The sequence below is a fragment of the Megalops cyprinoides genome, chromosome 21, assembly GCF_013368585.1.
Source record: "Megalops cyprinoides isolate fMegCyp1 chromosome 21, fMegCyp1.pri, whole genome shotgun sequence".
Taxonomy (NCBI): Eukaryota; Metazoa; Chordata; class Actinopteri; order Elopiformes; family Megalopidae; genus Megalops; species Megalops cyprinoides.
The window spans coordinates 7,267,588-7,289,683 of record NC_050603.1 but is presented as its reverse complement, the minus strand read 5'-3'; the positions used below and the strand labels follow the sequence as shown (position 1 = coordinate 7,289,683).

Sequence of the window (22,096 nt, the reverse complement as noted above, 5' to 3'; positions counted from 1 at the left end):
ACCTTGAGACTATGTCGTCATTGTCAATGTCAGTGTCACATCGACCGTGCCACTAAACCAATTACAAATGTCACGGTAAAACGTGTAATACTCCACAGAAGTGCATTACGGTATTTAAAAACAGGCTCCAGTGAACCAGCACAGATTTTAATTTGATCTGTAATTTGGATCTTTACCATGAGTGTACATGAAGCCACTTCCAATGATTTGCACAGGGCTGATATAAACTCCCAAAAACCCCTGTGTCTGCAATTTAAATGGAATTTCTCCCTCTCCTTCCTCCTCGCTCAAGTCTTGTAATATTAAGCACCATCCACGTTGCTCCTGCTTCTGGCCCCAGATGCTGCCAGCATTTTCCCACCAATTAGATGACAGCAGTGAAATGTGCCTAAATCCAATTTCGTTGCCACTAATTTTATTCGGTTTTACAACGTTTGGCTTCATTCGTGAGATCAGCACTTTCATCAACGCTGTGGTCAAACAGAATTTCCAGAAAGTTCACAGGCAATGAAGGAACGACCACTGAAGCACACTGGGAATGTGCTTCCACTGTCATCAGGTCCAGATGCTCTGCTGATTTGCGACTTGTTTGCAGGACACCCCAAGCGACACACTCAAACAAGCAAGTTATAACCAGAACAGAGGTGAGCGCTGACAGATCTGAAAGAGAAGTGATACGGGGAAGGAGCGGGCACCCATACCATGAGTCCTGCAGCGTTAACTGAGAACAAAGAATTAAAGGGAGAAAAGAGCTCTGTGAAATGGTACAATACGTGCCGTTTTGGCATCCATAGACGGTGCCCGCCTGTCGGTTCATTTATAGAGAAGCAGATCTGAAATCCTCTCATCTCTCCCTGACGTCCCATCCAATCTATCTCTTTCTCTCGGCCCTCATTCTTCTCATCGGAAATGTGACAAATCACCCCTTCGAGCGGAGAGAGACAGAAAAAAAAGCTACTGTAAAAATATGAAAAGGAGGAATTTCATTCTCTCTCCCTCACTTCCACTAGGCTGACAGGAATGAAGGGGAAAAAACAGAGAAGGGTTTGAGATGTTGAGGTGCAGGGGGTGGAAAAAGAGAAACACAAACAGATCAACCGCTAGCACAAAACAGGAAGAAAAAAGATGACAGAGAATGACATTTCATTTAACTCGCTCTTTTCATGTGCACACAGTTGATTGTTTTAAACATCATGTGTGCGTGTGATAGAGTAAATAAAAAGAGGAATTTTTCAAGTGGATCAAAGTATCTTCTATGTGTGTTACAGTATATTGTCTTAAACTTATAAAGAAGCACTCTTTCTATATATACTACATGAGACCCATTCTAAATAAGCTATTTCCAAACCTCTATAGGAGAGAAACACAAAATTAGGTCAGACCCACCCACCAAAGAACATACATCTAAAAAAAACACAGGCATTCACAAATGCTTGTCTATGCATTCGTGTTCATGCACACATGCGAAAACATACACATTTATACACTCACTCACAGCTAGACACAAAAAGACTCGGCCTGAATTAACAAAGAACAGACTAATAAATTCTACATTAATCAAAAGCTTTAGCGCAGTGCTTCTGTTTGTTCGGCTGCTGTCTACAGGGGATGCATGATTCAGAACTGGGAAATATGAAATGTACTTTTTACAATTAGATGGAGAGAGAGAGAGGGGGAGAAAGAGAGGAGGGGGGGGGGGTGGGAGTGGAAGAGGCCAAAAGAGGAACAGGTAAAATGGCAAAGTAAAGAAGAAAGATGCACGGATAGAGAGAGAGAGAGAGAGAGAGAACAGGAGAGCAGGGTGCACACTGTATAATGACTCTATTAAAAAAAATAGGCCCAGCAGGACCCTTTGAACACCACTTCTAGAAATATCAGTGAGAGAGAGAAAGGAAGGCTGGAATGGTGAGATGGAGACAGGAAAGGGGAGAGGAAAAAGAGCCAAAAAAAATACATACATCTTGTTCACACAACCATTTTCAGATGGAAGGTGAGTTATGGTGAGAGAGTATTGGGGGGCCAGCAATAGCAGCAACCACCAGGGTCCCCTGTCACATGATTTCTGACAGTGTTGAAGGTGGGGAGGACATGTTTCTCAGTTTCAGGAATCACAGCTGGTATCGGAAGGCATGGAAAACAGGATGTGTTGGCGCAACTGATTGTTTCATTAAACAGAGAGGAGGCACCCGGAGTGAAGAGCAGAGAGTGGCGACCAGAAGCTTAGGGATGTAGAAGAGTAAGGAGAATCGACATAGGTGTCAGAAAGAGAGGGTTTGACAGAGAGGGGTTTTGGAAATGTGAGAGATAGATGACTTTCACAGGGGGCTATCTAAGGTCTTCAAAGAGAGGGGGGGGGGAGAAGGGACAGGCCAAAAAAAGCAGGTGAAGAAGGAGAGAGGGAGGAGAGACAGGGCACTTTCTTTCACGTCAATAACGGCTGTCAGAAATTGAGCTTAAAGGAAAAGGATGGGAGAAGGAGAGAGCCGAGAAGATGGGCAAAGGAACAGACACTGGCTTTTACCTGCATCCTGTTCGATTTAAGCAACTCTTCAGAGACATGAAGACCTGCATTTAGAGAGGAGTCACCGATGCTGTAACCGAAGCAAATGGATTCATTATGAGATGAGAGGGGGGGGGAGGCATATTCTGAGGTGAAAAGACACCCTGAGAACAGGAACAATAGATGAAAAGGCAGTTTTATGTGAATAATGCTGATAATAAAATATAACACAGCATACATTTACCACTGTGAAATATACTCAGAATGGCTGCAATAAACAATACAATTTGACTGCACAACTCCACATTCAATATTCAGCAGAGCCTGCATGGAGACCCACTGTCAAGACAGGTGCTAAATGCAAACACTTTGAGACAACAGCCTGTCTGTAGGTCCTGTGTCACCACAATGGAAAATGATACATTGACACCTACACACACACACACACACTTAAAAACTTTCTTGTGTTAATAGGTTAAACACAGATTCAAATGTACGATTCTGTCATTCTCTTTCACAGGCAGGCGGATGACTCACCACTGCACAGGGTACTGATATACTCTAGTTGGGGTGAATTAGCATGATCACTTGAATTAACTGAAATGTGTGATCACTGCCAATATTATCACTATTACATACATTCGAAATGTTACGCACACAAGGATGTGAACATTTCCAGTAGATAAGGAATGTAAGTATACCGAGTGAATGTGCAGAGAGATTGGTTTTATGGGTAAACATGATTATTCAGTGATTGTCCAAGCGCACCTCCACTCACTGTCTCTCTCCCCTAAATGAAAAGATAAAACGGAAACATTAGCAAACCTGAGTGAACAGGAAAATTAACCTCATTATTAAACCAAACTGTATCGGCAGCAGGCGCCACCTCACGGAGGTGATCTGGGTTCAAAATGCAAATGTGTGTTCAGACTGTGTTCGGCCGACAGAACTAGAAGCAACCCTCACCGGTTCTTATAGGACTGGTGAGAAAAATCACAGCCGAAGAGCAATTGCTTCCCACAGCAGGTCTGCATTAGCACCGGTCTGATGCCAGGTAAGGAGGGGAGAGTGAGACTTTGTGTATCCAATAATGTTCAAAACCGCGACATACTGTCCATCATCAATCCCTATGAGCCACCAAAAACCTCGCTCTCGGCAGCAAAACACTACAATTCGCTCAAATCTGTGAGCCGCTGATAACACACCGATAACCACCAAACCATTCAGGGATTAATGAAGCCTCACCCTCCTATCACTAGTGTCCAGCCAACTTCGTCTGCAGCGGTCGGGGTGGGGGGGGAACGATACGACTTTATACAGTGAAATGCATGATGGGTTGTACATCGAATGCTCAGGGCCCAGCCAGCAGATAAATTGACTCTGCCTGGGCGATGTGTCACCATCAGCTGTTCACACCTCAGAACTGACAGAGCAAAAGGTGTGGATGATCACAGCAAGAGACCGCAAGCCCTCATTAAACTGGAGGGAAGATGAAACCCTGCGAAATCTGAAGAGCTGCATCTGAAGAAGACTTTTTTTTTTTAAATAGCGGTTTTAAATCTTTTTATAACAAGTTCAGAGCAGACATCCGTGCACCAGAACACCTCGGCAGAGTGAAAAACAAGGATGAGAAAGTACGTAATTGATTTTTAAAATGACTTTACTCAAGACTGTTTCAGTCATTACCCCGTTACGTTCTTCTCACAAGGGTAATTACAATGGCATTGGAGGATAGCGTAATCCCTTAATCAGTCAGGGTGAAAAAACTCCAGGAAATGTTTATTATTCATTTATTTTTCAAATTAAATCACATGTCAGTGAAAAAGAAAATGATGATGAATTGCTGCCATCCCGCCAAAACGGTCCTCACGCCTGTGCAATCCGACTGTAAAACCTTTAGCGGTTGAAAGACTGGGTCATCCATTACGAGCGGTAAACAACTGCATCATGATCAGACCTGTTGCGATAAAGCAAGGCCATTAGCTTCAAAGACAACCTATTACTGGCGGGGTTCTGAGGAATTTATTGCAGCGGCACCCTGATGAATCTCTCTGTTTCCGGGTTATTTTAGAGAAAAGCGCCAGGCTTCGCTCGTGCGCATCTATCTCCCGGCACAGACGATAAAACAGCGCAAAGGCAATGACTACCGGAGCAGCACCGGGGGACTGCGCCGGCTATCTGGCCTTATCTGGTCTTGGACGGATGGCACAGGTGACTGCATCTTCGCTGCCGACCCCCGAAAGGTGATCAAATCTGGATAGAGTAGCACACGGTTGTGCATCCCTTCCAACAGCTAAAGGCATGAACCCTACAGTACAGTGTAAGAATAGCCAGCTATATAAATTCACTTGTGCCTTTCTCTGTTTGTCTGGGAAGCACCTCCAAAGGTCATTCGTTTCCTGTTGTGTAAAATCAACATCGAAACAAAAAAAAAGTCTGACCCACAGGCTGGTCTCAAACAGGGTTGGCCTCCATTTGGAGCGTTCTCTTTTTAGGGACCAAAAGGGCCAAAATGGCGAGCACCCCCTTCACGTTACCCACTGATTACCAATGCACCGATGCGGCGTTTGGCTAATTTACAGCAATATTTAGAAAAACTATCACATTATCCCGGCATTTAGCCATCTGTGCATGTAAAGTACCCTACAGCTATTGTTCACTATGCAGAGAGAGGGAGCGGCAGACACAGGGGAGGAGGGTAGGGAAAGAAGAAATGGGAAAAGAGAGAGAGAGAGAGAGAGAGAGGGAAAGAGAGGGAAAGAGAGAGAAAGAAAGAGAGAGAGAGAGAGAGAAAGAGAGAGGGGGGGGGGGGGCTGCAGGGAGGCATGAAAAAAAACAAAACAAGAGGTGTATCGATTTGCATTCTATGGAACCGGTGAGTTACAGTGAGCAGCCATTCAGGCCTTGAGAAGCAATTATTTCTCATGAGCAATTTAACTCGAAAACGCACTCTGCTGCGTATACGTTGAGACGGGGAGAGGGACCGAGGATGAAAGAGGCTGATTAAACACAAAGGTGAACAGAGAATAGTCAGGGGGCACTGGCAGGAAGGACAGCGGGAGCTAAAGGAGAAAGAGAAGCGAGGCTTGACAGAACGCGATGACCAGCGAATAAAAGATGAACAAACAATGAATTCTGTCACCTACTGCACATGCTTTCATTCAGCGGGTCGGTGTAACTCGCTGTCATTTTCATTTTTAGCATTAACGGCGATGTCATAAATGATTGACGAGGCTAGTTTTATAGTGATCCGGGTGAGGGCCAACACATTTGCATCCATACAGTACAAAGGTTTATGAAAGGTTGAATTTGCTGCCATTGTTTTGGCAAGACATCAAACACCAGTCAAGGAAATGAGCCAATTCAGAATTTAAAAGGGGTGGCAAGTTGAAGCATGCGACAGCAGAATATTTTCATGACAAGAATGCATTAATAAAATAAAATAAACGGAATTAAATCTTTATGGGGTACCACACTGGAAATGTATTTTGAGATTTGAATATGCGCATCAGTTCCTTATAGTTTATGAAATGAAACTCGTTTTTGGTCTGATTTAGCGGAAATGTAAGAAGTTCAGCCGGAATCGTTTGTTGTGTTATTAATGCCTCTCAGTACACACAGTGGCCTTGTCTTGGCACACTCCAGTTGATGCTGTTTTCTCAGCTCCGCTCTGAATGAATTAAGGTATTTGACAACTTAACATTGACGTTTTCTGTCATTAATCTAGTTGACAACGGTTTTCAACAAAAAAAAAAAAAAAAAAAAGAATGAAGATTAGGTTTGCATGCATCACTGTGTTTCAAAACTGTTTCATCCAATTGAGAACAGCGGAGCAGTAATTAAAACTTCAAACAACCTGTGAATCATCCCTTCCAGTGCAGGCGTGTATTGATTCCCTCTCTACTACCCCCTCTGTGTATTGCTCTTTCTCTTTAAATAATATAAAACAATTACCACTGTGTCACATCCAGACTTTCAAAACAGAAATTAATAGGATTAATCTAAAGCTATTTGTTTTTCTGCTTTCCCTTTTCCCCCCCCGGTGGTACTCCCACTAACTCCATCCCTCTGTCCGTTCTCAGAGGGTTTCATTTCAAACTTTTGGGAAAAAAAAAAAGGAAAGAAGCAGCTCTGGCAGGAGGAGGGATGCATTTGTTACAGAGAGAGAGAGAGAGAGAGAGAGAGAGAGACAGAGAGAAAGAGAGAAACAGAAGGAAGGAACAATGTGGTGGAACGCAGCGAAACAGTCACATAAAATCTGGGATGGAAGGCAACAGATGTGCCAGCATACGGGGTGAGGGTGAGGACTAGAGCTGGAAGGGGGAGAGGACAGCGACCACGACAGAAGAGAGAAACACACGCAGGGAAAGACAGAGGAAACCAACAGGTCTCCACCTGACCTACATCCTGTACAGGTGCATCATAAGCGATCGGCGTCTGTCTGTGAACGGCGCCCTTCAGTCTCTCTGCCCCTGAGTCTTTTGCAACGCGGCGAGCCTCGGAGCGAGAGTGAACGTCTCTCAGCGTGGGTGTCAATGTGTCTACCGGCAAAAGGTCTACTTATCCCAGCGTGAGCCTGAATGGTTAAGTGTGCTGGCTCCACTACCACTCCGGAATGTGCAATTAACTTGATACCGTTGCTTAATTACGGTACAATTCTGCAGGCAGCCCTCCTTAATATTTCTTGACTGTGTTGATACATATATATTATGTTCATGTTCTATGTAATTGTCTATTACAAATTCACTTCTGGTTGTAGTAAGTGCCTCCACGTGCAGAATATCTTATGAACATACTATTGTAGTATATTATTTTTTTTAATTAACTCCCAGAATCACATTATATTTGAAACAATTATGCCTGCTACAGGAAAATATCAGCTCCCCTGGTTCTCTCAGGCAAAATACATTGGAAGGAACTTTGTAATCACTGTGTGAAAATGAAAGCTGGTTTATTTGAACCAATGCATCAAACGCTATCTGAAATCTACAGCAACAGAAAGGCAGTGACTATACAGCAAAAGCAAGTTTTTTCTTTTCTTTTTTTTTTGGTGGTAGCAGTGGTGAGGGGAAGGAGGGTACCTGGCAGATTAGTCTGTTAATACACTGTTTAGACAAAATTTAAAAAAAAAAAAACATATTTATAACCTTAGCTCTGTTAAAACATCATGAAAGGATCACACATAAAGAGTTTCCTACAAAGCATGCTCCCTGGAGATGCTATTCCACAGTGACTAGTCTTCGGGGTCGACGACCAAAATGTTTTTCCTTTATATGACGGTTATCTACATATGAAAGCTTGTTTGCTGGAGGAAATTATGCATTCTCATTCGAGCACAGACCCAATTTTCGTTCTTGTGTTTTTTGTTTTTTTTTTCAGCTTAGGCAAAGTGCTGCTTTAATTTGGCTGTGGTGGACTGACCTTACGAATTGGAAGCAGATTGATTCTTGTTGATAAAGGGTGGCTGCAGAGGGATGCTTTCCCCATATCTCTCAGACTTCCATGCAAATTCCCACCCACGCTGCGCTGGCCTTTGGCCATGATTAAACTGCACATTTCACACTACCCTCTGAAGAAACTGTACAAACGCTGTGCTTACAAGTATATTTGGCAGCCAGCTACACTGACAGTGAGTTTGTGTCATGTACACCAATATGACACTGGATCAGGCAGCATACAGTACCTGAAATACACCAGAAATGCTGCTTCTATAGTAACAGCAATATGTTTACATATAATGACAAGATAATAAGGATAATTTAATAAGAAGAAGAAGATAAGGACATTTATGTATAATAAAATGTATTATAAAAAGGATAAAACATTATTTTTCCCCCATACGTGTTAAAATCTTTAAATATGATGGCTACAAGAATCCCTGGTCATAAACAGATAAACGTGCATTCACCACACGTTGAGTCTGTATCAATAAACCGAGCTGACCTCCTGAGTGGGTCAGACAGTTAAGGCGCTTGTTCCAAGTGCAGGCTGAGCCCTACGGCCAAGGCGCAAACCTGGCCAAGTCACGCGCCGACAACCATCAGGAGCTCACAGCCGCGGAGCGAATTTGCTCTCCGTTCCACGGGGAACAGGTGCGGGCGGTTTGGCCGCGGCCCTCTTGTCGCTCCACTCTCGGCTCCCCGCGACTCGTGTGGGTACCTACAGCAAGAGTTGCTTGGATAGCGTCAGGGAAATGCAACTGTCCTCCATCTGGTGTTTCATGTCTTGGCGCACTGCGGGACTCGTAGTGTGGAAGATAATCCCAGTGTGTGCGTGTGTGTGCGTGTGTGTGTGTGTGTGTGTGTGTGTTGGAGGATTGTGCTCGCCTCCCCCCGCACGAGCGCCGAGGTTGTCTCAGCGGGACGAGATGCAGATTTGGTTAAAGTTGGGTGAAAAGGGGGGGGAGACATAATAAATAAATAATGTGAGTCACATTAACGTCTTGTTCCTTTCCACCTCTGTGGGCAGGACCACTTCATTACAATGTATTGCATAAATCAATACATCGTTACACCAATAACTCACCGAGTAAGCAATACATCATTCCATGTTACCCACTGTACACATTTAAGCCATTTTAATTGTGAGGAATCGATACTGATGGACTGCTGTTAATTGCCTCCTCCTTGAATGGAAACCTGTCCCTCATTGGCCCAAACCACTTACACTTACCACAGCTGCAGGTCAGGTGCGATGACACATACTAGCTCGCTGTCAACAGTGACACGTTGCAAAGCTGCCTTTCTCTTACTACAGAATAAGGCAGATGTTTCATCGGAGACAGTTTTGTATTTTTTGCTGTTTTTTTATGTTGTTTTTTTAAGTTGTTATGCATTGATATTGATAATTGATATGGATACTGATATTCTTAACTTTCTTTCCCTCTCTTTTTCGTCGGTCCTTCCCCAGCGACTGTGTCCCAAAAGCTCAATTTCCTGCTGTCATTTCCTTTCCACTCTCTCCCAGTTCCCCAAGACCCCCCACCCTTGGATCCGGCTGTCTCACTCCATTACCTGGGCTGATCACCGCCTAATTTTAAAGTATTTCCTTTTTTAAAAGAAAAAAAAAAATGGAAAAATGATTTCAGCTCACATAATTTGGCAGCTGGTGCTTGCTTTTAGCGCTGCACCCAGCTCTGCCTAGGTTTCAGCAGCAGAACGTTTCAACAGGCTCCTTCAACTAATCAAGCCGTGGAACACTTAACGGGGCTCGATCCAGCGTAATGACACTTAATACCAGTGTCAGCAGCGTACTACATTAGTCTGCAACCTTTAGAGATAGTTTTAATCCAGCAACAGGGCACTTAGCAAGCTGAAGTCAAACTGGGAGAAAAAAAAATCTGTGTGTTAAGTCCTTGCACAAAGCCTTTTAAAGTCTGCACCTGGCAGACTTTAAAATTCTGCTCCTTACCTGCGAAACAAATGGGCTGGCACCATCATACGAGAGCAAGCTCATCATTCCATGAAAAATATTGGAAGCTGTGGTCTCGGGGAGCTGACTCCACCCCCAAAAATATCAAAGGCTAAAACCAGAAGCAGGACATTTTCTCTACAGGGCCCCGAGATTATGGAATGATTCACCTCATCATGTGCTGACATCAGAGACTCTCTCTAAATCCAGATTTAAAATTCATCACTTCAAGTCTGTCTTGTGGTTACAAACCCTCCTCCCTAGAATGTGAAAGCTTATTTTTTTTTTACCCATAGCTATGATGCCACAGTGTGCTGAATTTTGATACTGTAAAGCTATAACACCCGTACTTAACACATGGGGGCCAACTGGCTCCACTCCCTATTCCCCCCCGAGGCAAGTATGTGCTCATTCCAGATACCATGTCAACTTCAACAACTCCTTACCCAGGACTCAGGCAAGGAGACTGAACCCCTGATGCCAGATTCTCCACCACACCCTGTGCCTGCCTTCTTGTGTTCTTAATCAGCTCCTAATACCCGATAACACTGCAAATTGTGCGCATCTGTTGCAACCCAGATTGCTAAGAAGTCAGCTTAATTATATTATCCAGCCAAACAGATAACGTAGCTTTGCTATTAACATTTTATCTCTGGCTGCCCGTGGGGCTCCAACGGGAAATCTTCCACTTTTCACCCCCAACGTTTGTTTGTGGGTTACTTTGTGTGAAATCAGGATCACACATCTTCAGCACGTGTAAGGCGTTCCGGTAGTACGTCATGAAACGTTTATACGGAATGTGATCTCTCGGGCCCTCTGCGAAAACGCTTTTGTCAAGTATCACTTAACCGATTGACTAATTTGTGTGGTCCCTTCTACGGCACTCTCCTTCTTCTTTCCTCTCCCTCCATTCCCTCTCACTCACTCTGTCACCTGTGCCAAACAAGGGGGTTTTAGCCGTTTCCTCTTCTCTCAGTTTCGTTTCCCAAATGTATATTTCATTCAATCAGCGGGGCCTTTATCACCGTGACCACCAGCCCGCTGTGCCAGAAAAGCTGTGCGTCAGGAAAGCAACACCAAAACAAATGGCCGTAAATTGAAACCCATTACACAAAGATTAAAATCGATGGCATGAATCACGGACGATAAATGGAAATAAATAAATGTACATTATGAGCTACAGAGAAACCGTAATGGCAAAAAAAAAGACAGCTCCAGTGTAGGTGCCAGCTACTGCAGTGTCAGTGCCCTGCCTGTGCTCTGAGCTGTGTGGTCCTCCACCCCCCCCACCCCCCCAGGCTGGGACAGACCCATACACCTGAAACTGAGAGGCCCTCTCTCTTCACAGAAACCCAGGGCTAAAACTATCTGCTGGACAATCTGAATATTCTGTGACTGATTCTAATCAGAACTGCCTGCTGCATGTCTTCCTTTATCAGTAGCTGTAGGATCCAAACCCGACAGGCACGGGGCACAAGGCAGAACCACACCCTGGATGGGGTCCCAGTCAATTGCTGGGGCACGCACAGTGGATAATTTAGGGGTGCCAATTAACCAGCATGTCTTTGGACAGTGTGAATGAACCAGAGGACCTGGAAGAAAAGGTACAAAGGGAATGTGCAAAATCCATACAGACACAGCCAGGTTCAAGGTCTGGACCCTGGATCTGTCAGGCTACAGTGCCCCCCCCCCCAACCAACAGTGATTTATGTTGCAGCGAATCCATAGGCTGCGACTCTTAACCTTGCTGGTGTTTCTCAAACACTCCATAACGCTCCGTACAGCACACATGCAGCAGCAGCCGCTGATGACATCAGTGCCAGCGGAATGACACTGCAGCGTGCACACATACATATTGTGACAGGGACGCATACACAAAAAAAGGCGCACGAACTAATTGACACACACACTCGCGTAACTGATCGGTTTATGAGGTACACGGCGGCTGATTAAGCGCGCTGTCATAACACACATGTCTGCGCTGTCACTGCCACGAAAACTTAACCTACTCAAAGCAGTTCAGTCACACGCACACGGACAAGCACATTCTCATGCATAATCAGACCCAGGGTACATATGTTCTATATCTCATCACCAGCAATGTACACATTACAGTATCCTGCAGCCCCAGGGGTATGGCTAGTTGTACGGAGTGACGATGCGCCTGCATTAAAAAGGTCGACACTAAACAGGCAACAGAGTGAAAACAATTTGACAGCACGTATTGCGCCAGAAATGCAAGCATTCACAAACAGCTTTCTCGCGCTGTGCTGCATTACGTGTTACCATCCGCACGCAGAGAACAGAGATCCATACGTGTATTGTTTGCATATCGCTGTTATTCACAAGGACTTTTCACTATTCGAGACTCCACATTGCTACCAGCAGATAAAATACGACAGAATCGCACCGCGTTCATTTAGCACAATTAACAAGTGCACTTCTATTATCAAACATATATAATTTTTCATTTGGCATGCTCACCTGTGCGTAGAGAAAACAGCGCGAAAACGACGAAATAGGAAGATAAGTAGTTCCAAATGGCAATAAAAGCCATTATTGCCAGTATGTGTTTTCTCTCTTTCTTCTTCTTTACAAAATAAACGTGCACGAACTGTATACGGACGCGTTCGCCTATTAATTCAGTATGGCATATGTTTAAAAATCCAGCAGTCGGAATTCGTTATCAGCTACACACAGCACTAATATTCACACGTACCTACAATAACTGATCGAACTGACAGCGAATTAAAGGTTCGGTCGGTTTTTCTCGGTTACTTTAAAATGTTACTTTAAACGCGGAAAAGGGGGAGGGTTTCAGAGTTGAGGTTTCGGCCAGTGGTGTTTTGCTGTGTGGGAATGGAGGCGTGGATTGAGTGAAATAAATTGCAGAAATTAGCTGTCATACTTCCACGCGAATATTGTACTTCCGTTAAAATCTTACACACTAGTAATGATTTGTGTAACCTGCCCTTGGCTTTCATGCAACACACGGAAAAGAAACAATGGTTACATTTATTATTACATGAATTACTAATTGACGGGGTATATGTGGTGGGTTGTTTTTCTCTTCCAATAACGCACGCTCGTTTCCAATTGGCTCCCGCATGTCATATGGGGTGTCTACAGCAATCAGAGTGGAGAGTGGATCATAAGCGAAGAGTAAAGTACCAAGCCTGCTTCATATAAATGATGAGCGCAATTAATATATATATATCAATACTTTATCGCTCATACTACCTTTTGGAAAAAGTTACACAGACAGCCTTTGGCATGTAAACGCACGCTCACACACACAGACACTCACACACGCTATAGGCCAAAACCATAAACCATAACGTAACCACCACCTGTCCCTGCACCTGTCTGCAGTAAAATTAATTTCATCTTCAAATTAATACAGACTAGTATCAGACTTGTCCAACAGCACAAACACTGTTTTTCAGATCTCGAGCTTTTCATGTGGACAACAGTGGGTTGAGGATATTCGCAACACTTCATTAAGTTGACTAAGGATAAAAGGTCAATCAGCCCACTTAAGGTCATCTTTTTGCGTGTTCACTAGACTAGAGAGAGGCTGTCCTAAACAAGTCTTGTGCAGCCGCTGGTTGTGCTAGTTTTGATTCCCACCAACCTCTTTATTCATCAAGCCAACTGAAAACAAGCTTCGAAGTGCGTCTGTAATTTCACCTTTAATTTCAACACGGTTTATGTTTGGCTTGTTGCCATTTGCATTACCTTTGTTTTCAGTATGATCGATAAATCAATGAACCAGTCAATCTACAGCAGCAAATATAAGCCTGCTGTAATGGAATCGCCACAGGGCACATCACCATAGTTACCTGAGGACAGGTCCAATTAATCAGCATGTTCTTGAATACACTTCCTATGCGTACATCTCTGAGCGGAAAAAATGCTTCCCAATCAGTGTGAACTTCACCTTTAAGTGATTTCCACTCCTGCTGTGCTGACCGTACTCAGTTTGAAAGAGCTTTTCTAATCACCTTTATTAGTTCCTTTTGACACAATTTCAGCACACATTTTCCCAGATCATAATGACACTGTATTACCTTAAAGTGACTTCTGGATTGAATTCAAAATCATCGAGTTTAAGAGGGGAAAAAAAAAGCACTGTGTTGAATTGCAAAAATTAATTTGGGATTTTTTTTTTTTTTGGATTGAATAGTACTTTTTCAGAAGATGTCTTGGCTATTTTGACTGGATGCAGGGATGGGACTCCTTTTCCTGAGACTGATGTGTCTGAGTTTTCTTTCCATGACATGTTCAATACCCAGAACCAGTCTTGTTGACCTTCCCTTCTTGTGTTTTTAACCCTTTTATATTTTTATAGTGAGGCGCCTGGAACCAAATGCAGTACTGTAGGTGCATTCTGTAGAAGGCATTATATTACATTAATATAACCTCCTTTCATTTATACTTCTTGATGTGTCTGCATGCATCATGTAAGGGTGTTGGGTGAGGCTATGGTGCCAGGTGACAATTTGACAAGATCATGACTAACACAGAAGGACTTTTATTTGGCCAACAGCTGTTTAATTTTCCTTTGCAAGCTGGGGGAAGAAACAACACAAAAATTAAGGTAGAAAAAAATACAATGAATATGAATATCATTAATAATTATTCTACTGTATGGGGGGTGTTTACATACAGGGGGGCTGTGCATAAAAAGTCTCTTTAAAAAGGTACAACCTTTGCCTTTATAACACCACTGATGAAACCCAGCAACACCTGGGTTGATTGCCTGAGAACTCCAGGTGTGTGTTCCGCAAGGCCACAGTCCTGAAAGCCTCCACGGAAATGTTACATCTCATTTGCCATGTGTCCCCCCTGTTCTAGATTCTCCTAAAATATTCATCGCCACTTCATTCAATACTCACTTCAAAACTGTTTGCTTCACCCCCAAGTTCCATTCCAAAAATCGCTCTTACCCTGCTGCAAAATCCTTTCATGCTTTTATCCTTCAAGTTTTCCAAAAATGTGCTTACAACAACTATAGGGATAGAGCGGATGTCTCCACTTTCACGGCCTAACGCGTCCCCTGGAGACCCTGTTGTAAACTGGGTCATCACAGATTGAAACTTATTTTCCCATACATGCAAGCCAGACGGCAACCGTCTTTGGACAGGTGTTTATTTAGCTACAGAGTGAGTGAGACAGCGCGCACACTCAAAGGATGGAATAAATATATCTTATTCAGTGCCCGCTCACAAGGCACAGAAAACAACAAACTAAAATTAAAATATACAACTCAAAAACTCAAACAAAGATGCCCATCAGAGAAAAAAAACTTTGTTGGTTCTTCTTTGACTTTTTTTTTTTCCTCTGCTGTGGTTTTTCTCACACTTTTCTCATTCCCCAGCCTCTCTCCCTTCATAAATATGGATTGTGTCATAAAACAATTAAAAGCGGAAGTTTTACAAATGTCGTAAACACAAATTCTCTGCCAGCTCATACAGTACTTGCTATGCAACACAAACCAATAAAATAACACAATTTCCTTTTTTAAAAAGCTGTAGCAACCATTGTCCACTAGATGGCCACATGTCTCCACAGAAAGGTACCATACATTATACGTACATTTACCAATACCTTTCGCTTAAAACAATAGCCAGGTAACCACCGTTAATATTTTTTGATGATTCATTGTGTCTAAATGAGTAAGAATCAAAGAGTTATACTGTAAATTAGCACCTTCAGATTTTGTAGCTGAGATTAGGCCAGCTAAACAGATACGCCAGTATACCTTCAGATTGTGACTTCAAGATTTTTAAATAATGCTGCTTTCTGTTTCTGAAAAATGCTGGCTGAGGGCAACATGTCATAGTGTAAATCTGAAGCAGGATGAAGCAGGAAATACCAAAGGATGGGGCCAAAAGGAATGTATTAAGAGGTATATAAAAAAATAAAACTAAATAAAAAAAAATCCTTAGAGCGAGGTTCAGCCCTGATCACATTCTCATTACTGCAGAACTATGTTATGATATAAACCATACCATCTATTCTCAGGGTCCTCAACAGTGAGCACACCAGCTTTTGTTCTGCAAAGGGCAAGATGCCAATTAGCTTGCATATATTGGCCATATGGATGGCTTGCTTTTTCTCACTGAATAGAATAGGGTCCCCAGCTGTGTGTAATGCTTTGGACATGGCACATTTACTTTAAAAAATTACCAGGATAGCAGAGTGCAAAGTACAATATGATAATGTTATACATTATACCAATACATGTGTGGTTTCTTTTTCAAATAATACTGTGCATTTTACATCAGTGATGACAAAGAATCATTTCTAAAACGTGTTTCTAAAACAAACTTACTGTCTTGTAGAGCACATCACAGATGAGCTTGAAGCAGTAGGACTGGCACCATTTTAATGATGTAGTCATATGGGGATGTGGTTAAAAACACCTGCCGAGAGGTTGTGGGGTCAAATCCCCGGTAGGTAGCGAAGGGGAAATTGTCTATTGTTGAAGTAACTTAGAGCAATATCTGATTCATTACTCCAATAGAAAAATTCATCCAGATTTAAATAATCTGATCCTAGCTACCATTAATATAGATTATGGGTTATTATTGTCATCCAAAAATATTGTACAGAGGCCAAGCAAAAACATATCCATTATCTACACTAAACGTGTTTTTTCTTTTTGCCATAACTTCCACACAATACGCTTTCACAATAGTTTCTTTGCATCCCCTGTTTTAAAGTGCTTGTTCTAAGGTACAATACCTGGCTCTAAAGGGTGTGGTTATGGGACACTTTCAGAGTTATAAGGCTCACCGTGTCCTTCTCTGTGTGGTCTATGCCTCTTCCTCTTACCATTCTCATCCTCTCCATCACCTGTTCCTCAGACCCAGTGGCCCGCCCCCTATGATGTTCCTTTCCTTTTCCATGCTGGTACTTCCTGCATCTCTAATTTTTCACTGTGGTGTGACATATTTTCTCCCTTCTTAACCCTCTCAGTCTCCTCCTTCCCTCCCACATGTGCTTTCATTGGAGCAAGCTGTCCACGATCTCCCCCTCTACCCTCTCCTTGTCGTGCACCCCTCCCTCTCCCCCTGTTTCGGCCCCCTGGGTAGGGTGTCTCTCTGGCACGCGGTGTCCGTTCCTGGGGGGCGCGTCCTGACCCTGCCCCCTATAGTCCTCCCTCTCACCCAGCAGCATCCTCCTCTCCCTCTCTGCCGAGCCCAGGGTCAGGTCCAACCCGGAGTTCTGAGAGTCCCCCCCAGCCTTAGGCAGGGCTTTCCTGCCGGTTCTGAGGTCCGAACTGGATCCGGACGGCGAGGCGGGGCCGGAAAAAGACGTAGAGGCTACATCCATACTGGGGCTGTTACCAGCTTTAGGGTTGGTTCCGGGACTGACGGAGGTATTAGCATTTGGGTAGACAGTGGTGGGGGGACTCAGTTTAGAGTTGGTGAGGGGACCGAGACTGGCTCCAGCACAGGGACCAATGGCGGAAACAGCTGATGGACTGGTGCCAGGACTCGAGCCGGGCTGCGCACCCGTGCCTTTGCCCACGCTGGCCTTGAGGGCGACCCCGTGCACCGTCCGATGGTGGAAGCGGATGCCGGAGTGGCTGGAGAAGCCCTTGCCGCAGTGCCCGCAGATGAAGGGCCGCTCGCCGGTGTGGATGCGCGTGTGGATCTTGAGCGCCCCGGACTGGGTGAAGCACTTGCCGCACTGCGGGCAGGGGTACGGCTTCTCGCCCGTGTGCGTGCGCTCATGGGCCCGCAGGCCGGCCAGGTTGGAGAAGCCGCGCCCGCAGTAGGTGCAGGTGTACGGACGCTCCCCGGTGTGGATGCGGCGGTGGACCCGCAGCGCCCCCGACTGGCTGAAGCTTTTGCCGCAGTCGTCGCAGGCGTAGGGCCGGGCGCCGGTGTGCACGTTGAGGTGGATGCGCAGGTTGCTGTGGGAGTTGAAGGCCCGGCCGCACTCGGTGCACAGGAAGCCACAGGGCTTGGAGGCGTGCTGGGAGCGCTGGTGCTGCAGCAGCAGGGAGGGGCGGGGGAAGGAGGCGGCGCAGTGCATGCACAGGTGCTGCGTGACACCCTCCTGCTGGCCGTGGCTCTGCTGGTGCCTCAGGAGCTGGGCGCAGGTCTGGAAGGTGCGGTGGCAAGAGAGGCAGGGGAAGGGGGCGGGGGACTGGGGTGGGGGAGGGGTGGTCTCAGGAGGGCTGCTTTGATTGTGACACAGAAATTGAGCGCGGGTTTGGAAGCAGAGGCAGGGGACGGTGTGTACCTGTGGCGGGCTGTCCTGGACGCTGACCGGGGACTGGACCTCAGAGTCCCGGCCGCGCTGCTTGGAAAGCCGCTGCCCGGGCTGGGGGATGAACGGGCAGGTCGGGTCGCTGGCCGCTTCCTCCAGCGACATGACCAGCCCGAGACCCAGACCCAGATCGACAGGGCCAGCGCTGGAGTCCTTGGACAAGCAGTTCCGATCAGACTGGGGCGGCTTGGCTCGTGAAGAGGTGGTTCCCTCTCTGGGCTTTAAGGACAGGAAGGTGTGAAAGGAGGGAGACAGAGGGCAGCCAGGGCCGGCACGGGCATGTTGCTGGTCTATACAGGGGACACACGCAGAGAAATGAGAGAAAGGGGATCAGCAGAATTACATAATAGAACAATGGTGTTATTTAAGTGGAGATGACAAAGACAGGTGAGAGTACAGTTTCAGGACAGAAGCGGGTACATCAAGAAAGGAGGAGAAGAGAAGGAGGAACGTATTCATTTAAAAACAATACATGCATTAAACTCTAATAACAGGATGATGAAACTGCAATAACACAGTTTGAGATGCCACCTTCACGCCAACAGCTGTAAAATACCTTTTCTCCCTTTACCACCATCTCATGCTACCATTGCTCTCCTTGCCCCTCTCTCCCTCTCTCTCCTTCATTTATCCTTTCCTCCCCTCCTCCCTTCCCCATCCCCACTTACATGGCTGTCCACAGCTGCAGCTGAGCCCCTCCTCTCTGCCTTGCTCCCTGGGCTCGGGCTGGAGCTGGAGGCTGTAGTTTGGCGGGAGCTTGATCTGCGGAGGTCTGGACGGGACAGCAGGGGCGGCGGGGGCAGCTTTGTGCCCCACGCTTTTGTGCCCCGTGGCCTCCCTGGTGGAGCAGAGCGCCTCCTGCTGGACACTGTCCTTCACTGAATGGCTAGCCATCGGCTCACCAAACTGGTGCATCTCCTGTTTGGACAGCCAGACTGAGGGATGGGTGTCCAGGGGCCAGAGACAGAAACAACTAGATGGAAGAAATAATGGGCAGACAAGGGGAGAGAAGCAGATTGACAGAAATTAGAGAATAATTTATTTTTAAAGAACTAGTATGTGTAACTTGAATGGTATGTATACTTTGGACCAAGCATCAATGAGTGTGAGTATCACTTTCTAACTGTACGTGTGCCTGTGACTCTATTCTTCAATTTAGTAGTGGAAATTGACGCTATAATACTGTATTACAAAATGTGTCAAGTGCAGGCTGATAAAACACTTATGTGGGTGATTATCTATGATTTCATTTATATGTTGTTGTTTTTTTATACACGGAGTACTGAACTACTTTTCCAGACGCAGACATATGACATATGCAGCAATTATGATCATTTTCCTCTTTAGCTCAAGTCGCGTCAACCTCGATAAAACCATTACAGTTCAGAAAAGCTTTTCGTCTCAGGCGGTCGGTTGTGGTCTATCCGCACAAACGTAAGCTGAAAAACCTTCCATGTAGCTATTGACCTCTGTTATTTTAGGTTTTACATTTAACGTTGTCCGTACTTACGGTTACACGGGATCTATCTTTGTCCATTTGAAATGACCACACGTGCAGATTCCGTCGCCGAGAAGGACAATATTCCACGGAATATGTGCTCCGCCGAAAACAAAACAAAACGAAAAAAAAAGCATTAAATACGAAAACTGCGCACACAAAGACAGAAGAATCGGGCAATAACAAATGGTCTGTTTTTATCTTTTAGGAAAAAAACCCGTCCTCCTACCCATTGCCGTAAGAAATATTTATTTTACATCTGTTACATCGCTGATAAAAAATGGCAAATGTTTATGCATAACACATCTTGTTTAAAGGAGGCTGAAATCACTGTAAGCAATCTAATCTTCCTTCCCGCCCCTAAATTTCACCACGATTGTGTGACAATTTATTTCCGGGCCTCTTATTGTCATATGACTGTTGAGGTCTCATTGCCTGCGCTTCCACACGGCCGCCCCTCGCAAATAGGTACAGAACAACAAACATCCCCGGAACCACTGGCAAACGCTGGTTTACAGTATAGGCGTTCTTAGCTTATCCTGTTAATTATCCTGCACACCTCAGTCCGTTATAATTCTCATAATGATCGTGACAATTATGGTTATGATGATTAGTATTAATATCCCAAGATACCTGGTTATGCATGTATTCATGCATGTGTGCGGTCGTAGTTTTCATTTGCTTTGCTTTTAATTTCATATTTCGAAACATGAATATTTGAAACAAGAAAATGCACCACCATATATGCACATACAACAGAAGCAGGGAATATATTCGTATTGCCATTGTTCCGTAATACAAGACGAGCCCTGATCCAAAGAGGTGATCAGACATGCAGTCTCTGCAACAAAAAAGCAGACGTTCCATACCTTTGTGATGTAAACATGTATCAAACAAAATTTAAATATCGCTGTGACTTCTGTGTCAAGTAACAGCTTAGGCTGTAGATTTGAAGCCTATATGTGGGTGCAACTGTTACACCCTTAAGCAAAAGTGCTTAACCTGGATAAGGACGTCTGCTAGACAAATGAGTAACGCTTACCAAAAGAAATAAATGATTATGCAAAATAGTCATTTTGGCAGGCATCAGAACCCAGGGCGTATTGCAATGCATGAGATAAATAACTACAATAAGAAAGACTCCCTCAGCCTGTCTCCCAACCTGGTTCCTCCTGTGTGTGAAACGCTTCTTGTGCGGTTCTGCTTCACCAGCTGGCCCGAGTCAGAGGCGGCAGGGTGTACCGACGCCATCGTGCGAGCCGACCTCCTTCTGCACTCAAAACTCCAGGACAGCTGTACATCCTTAGCGCACAACATGTAGTACTTCTTAGGTGGGGGCGGAGGGTTCAACCAACACCTTGATCCTTAAGGCTTTCCCGTCATTGCCTAATGACTTCCCAGCTGTTCCTCTGGTCCCCAACGTACATGCTACAAAGACTAATGGCAGGGTTATTCTTCACCAACACTACATTTTTCACCAAGAGAATTAATTTCAATCTGGGGGACAGTCTTGCCCCAGAAACTGGCCAAAATTATGTCCTTGTACCCATATCTCCATCTGTGCAACATTTTAACAACTAAAAACAGCTTGGTCTTAGCATGGCTGTTCTACAGGCCAAGCAACCAGTAATTACACACAGCATCAGCCTGTACACTCCAATCCTTTGGATGAGATGAGAATGATGAGAGTGAGTTCAAGCACATTTCAGACTGTGTTACATGAGGGGGTGACCATTGGGTCGATATCGCATTTTTGAGGGCAGGGTCGCTGGTGTTTGTTACACAAGCTTCCTGGAATGGAAATTCTAGCAGCGATATCTTTCCTCTCTCATGTCAGCACTGCGTTACTCGGTTACCTGATGAACGCCAGCATACAAATCCATTACGTTATTGTCATTCAGAGGACGCCCTCATCCAGACTTACTTATAGGTTATCATTCTTACATGTTATCCATTTATACAGCTGAATATTTACTGAGGCAATTGTGGGTTAAGTACCTTGCTCAAGGGCAAAACAGCGGGGAATCGAACCAGCAACCTCTCAGCCCTGCTCCTTACCACTATGCCACACTGCTGCTGCCTGCGGTCAATGTGGACTGATAGTGACCCGAATGTGACAATGGATCTGCTGCTGGCATCTCCCTTTGCAATATCCTACTGTGTGCTTGTTTCAAGTGGCAGTTACCTCAAGGACGGGGTTAACGCCACAATACTGCGTACAGTTGTTCCAAGATAAAAAAGTTTTTCAATTAAAAGTGTTTCCCGCCTTGACTGCAGAACAGTACTTACTCGTCCAATCACTTGCCAGAGTACAAAATGATAATTACAATTTATATAGATGAGTTAAGCCTTCTTTGTCTGGGATTGCAATATTCATTTTTGGGCAAATTCATAAAAGTAAC

At 44.8% G+C, this 22,096-nt stretch overlaps 2 protein-coding genes across 2 annotated transcripts in view; both read right to left on the bottom strand.

Moving 5' to 3' along the window:
- Positions 1-12,753, bottom strand: part of LOC118796637 (cell adhesion molecule 4-like) — a 41,445-nt gene extending 28,692 nt beyond the window's left edge. Inside the window, exon 1 of the mRNA XM_036555637.1 lies at positions 12,395-12,753. Within this exon, the coding sequence (XP_036411530.1) occupies positions 12,395-12,467 (73 nt within the window). The 5' untranslated portion in view covers positions 12,468-12,753. The remainder of the gene's footprint in view (positions 1-12,394) is intronic.
- Positions 12,754-16,921: 4,168 nt separating this feature from the next.
- LOC118769101 (zinc finger protein 696-like) lies at positions 16,922-18,901 on the bottom strand (the record flags this gene model as incomplete). Its single annotated transcript, XM_036516114.1, has 3 exons — positions 16,922-18,073; positions 18,170-18,486; positions 18,865-18,901. Coding segments are annotated over 3 exons (1,506 nt in total), but the record flags the coding sequence as incomplete, so codon positions are not given.
- Between the last annotated feature and the right edge of the window lie 3,195 nt (positions 18,902-22,096).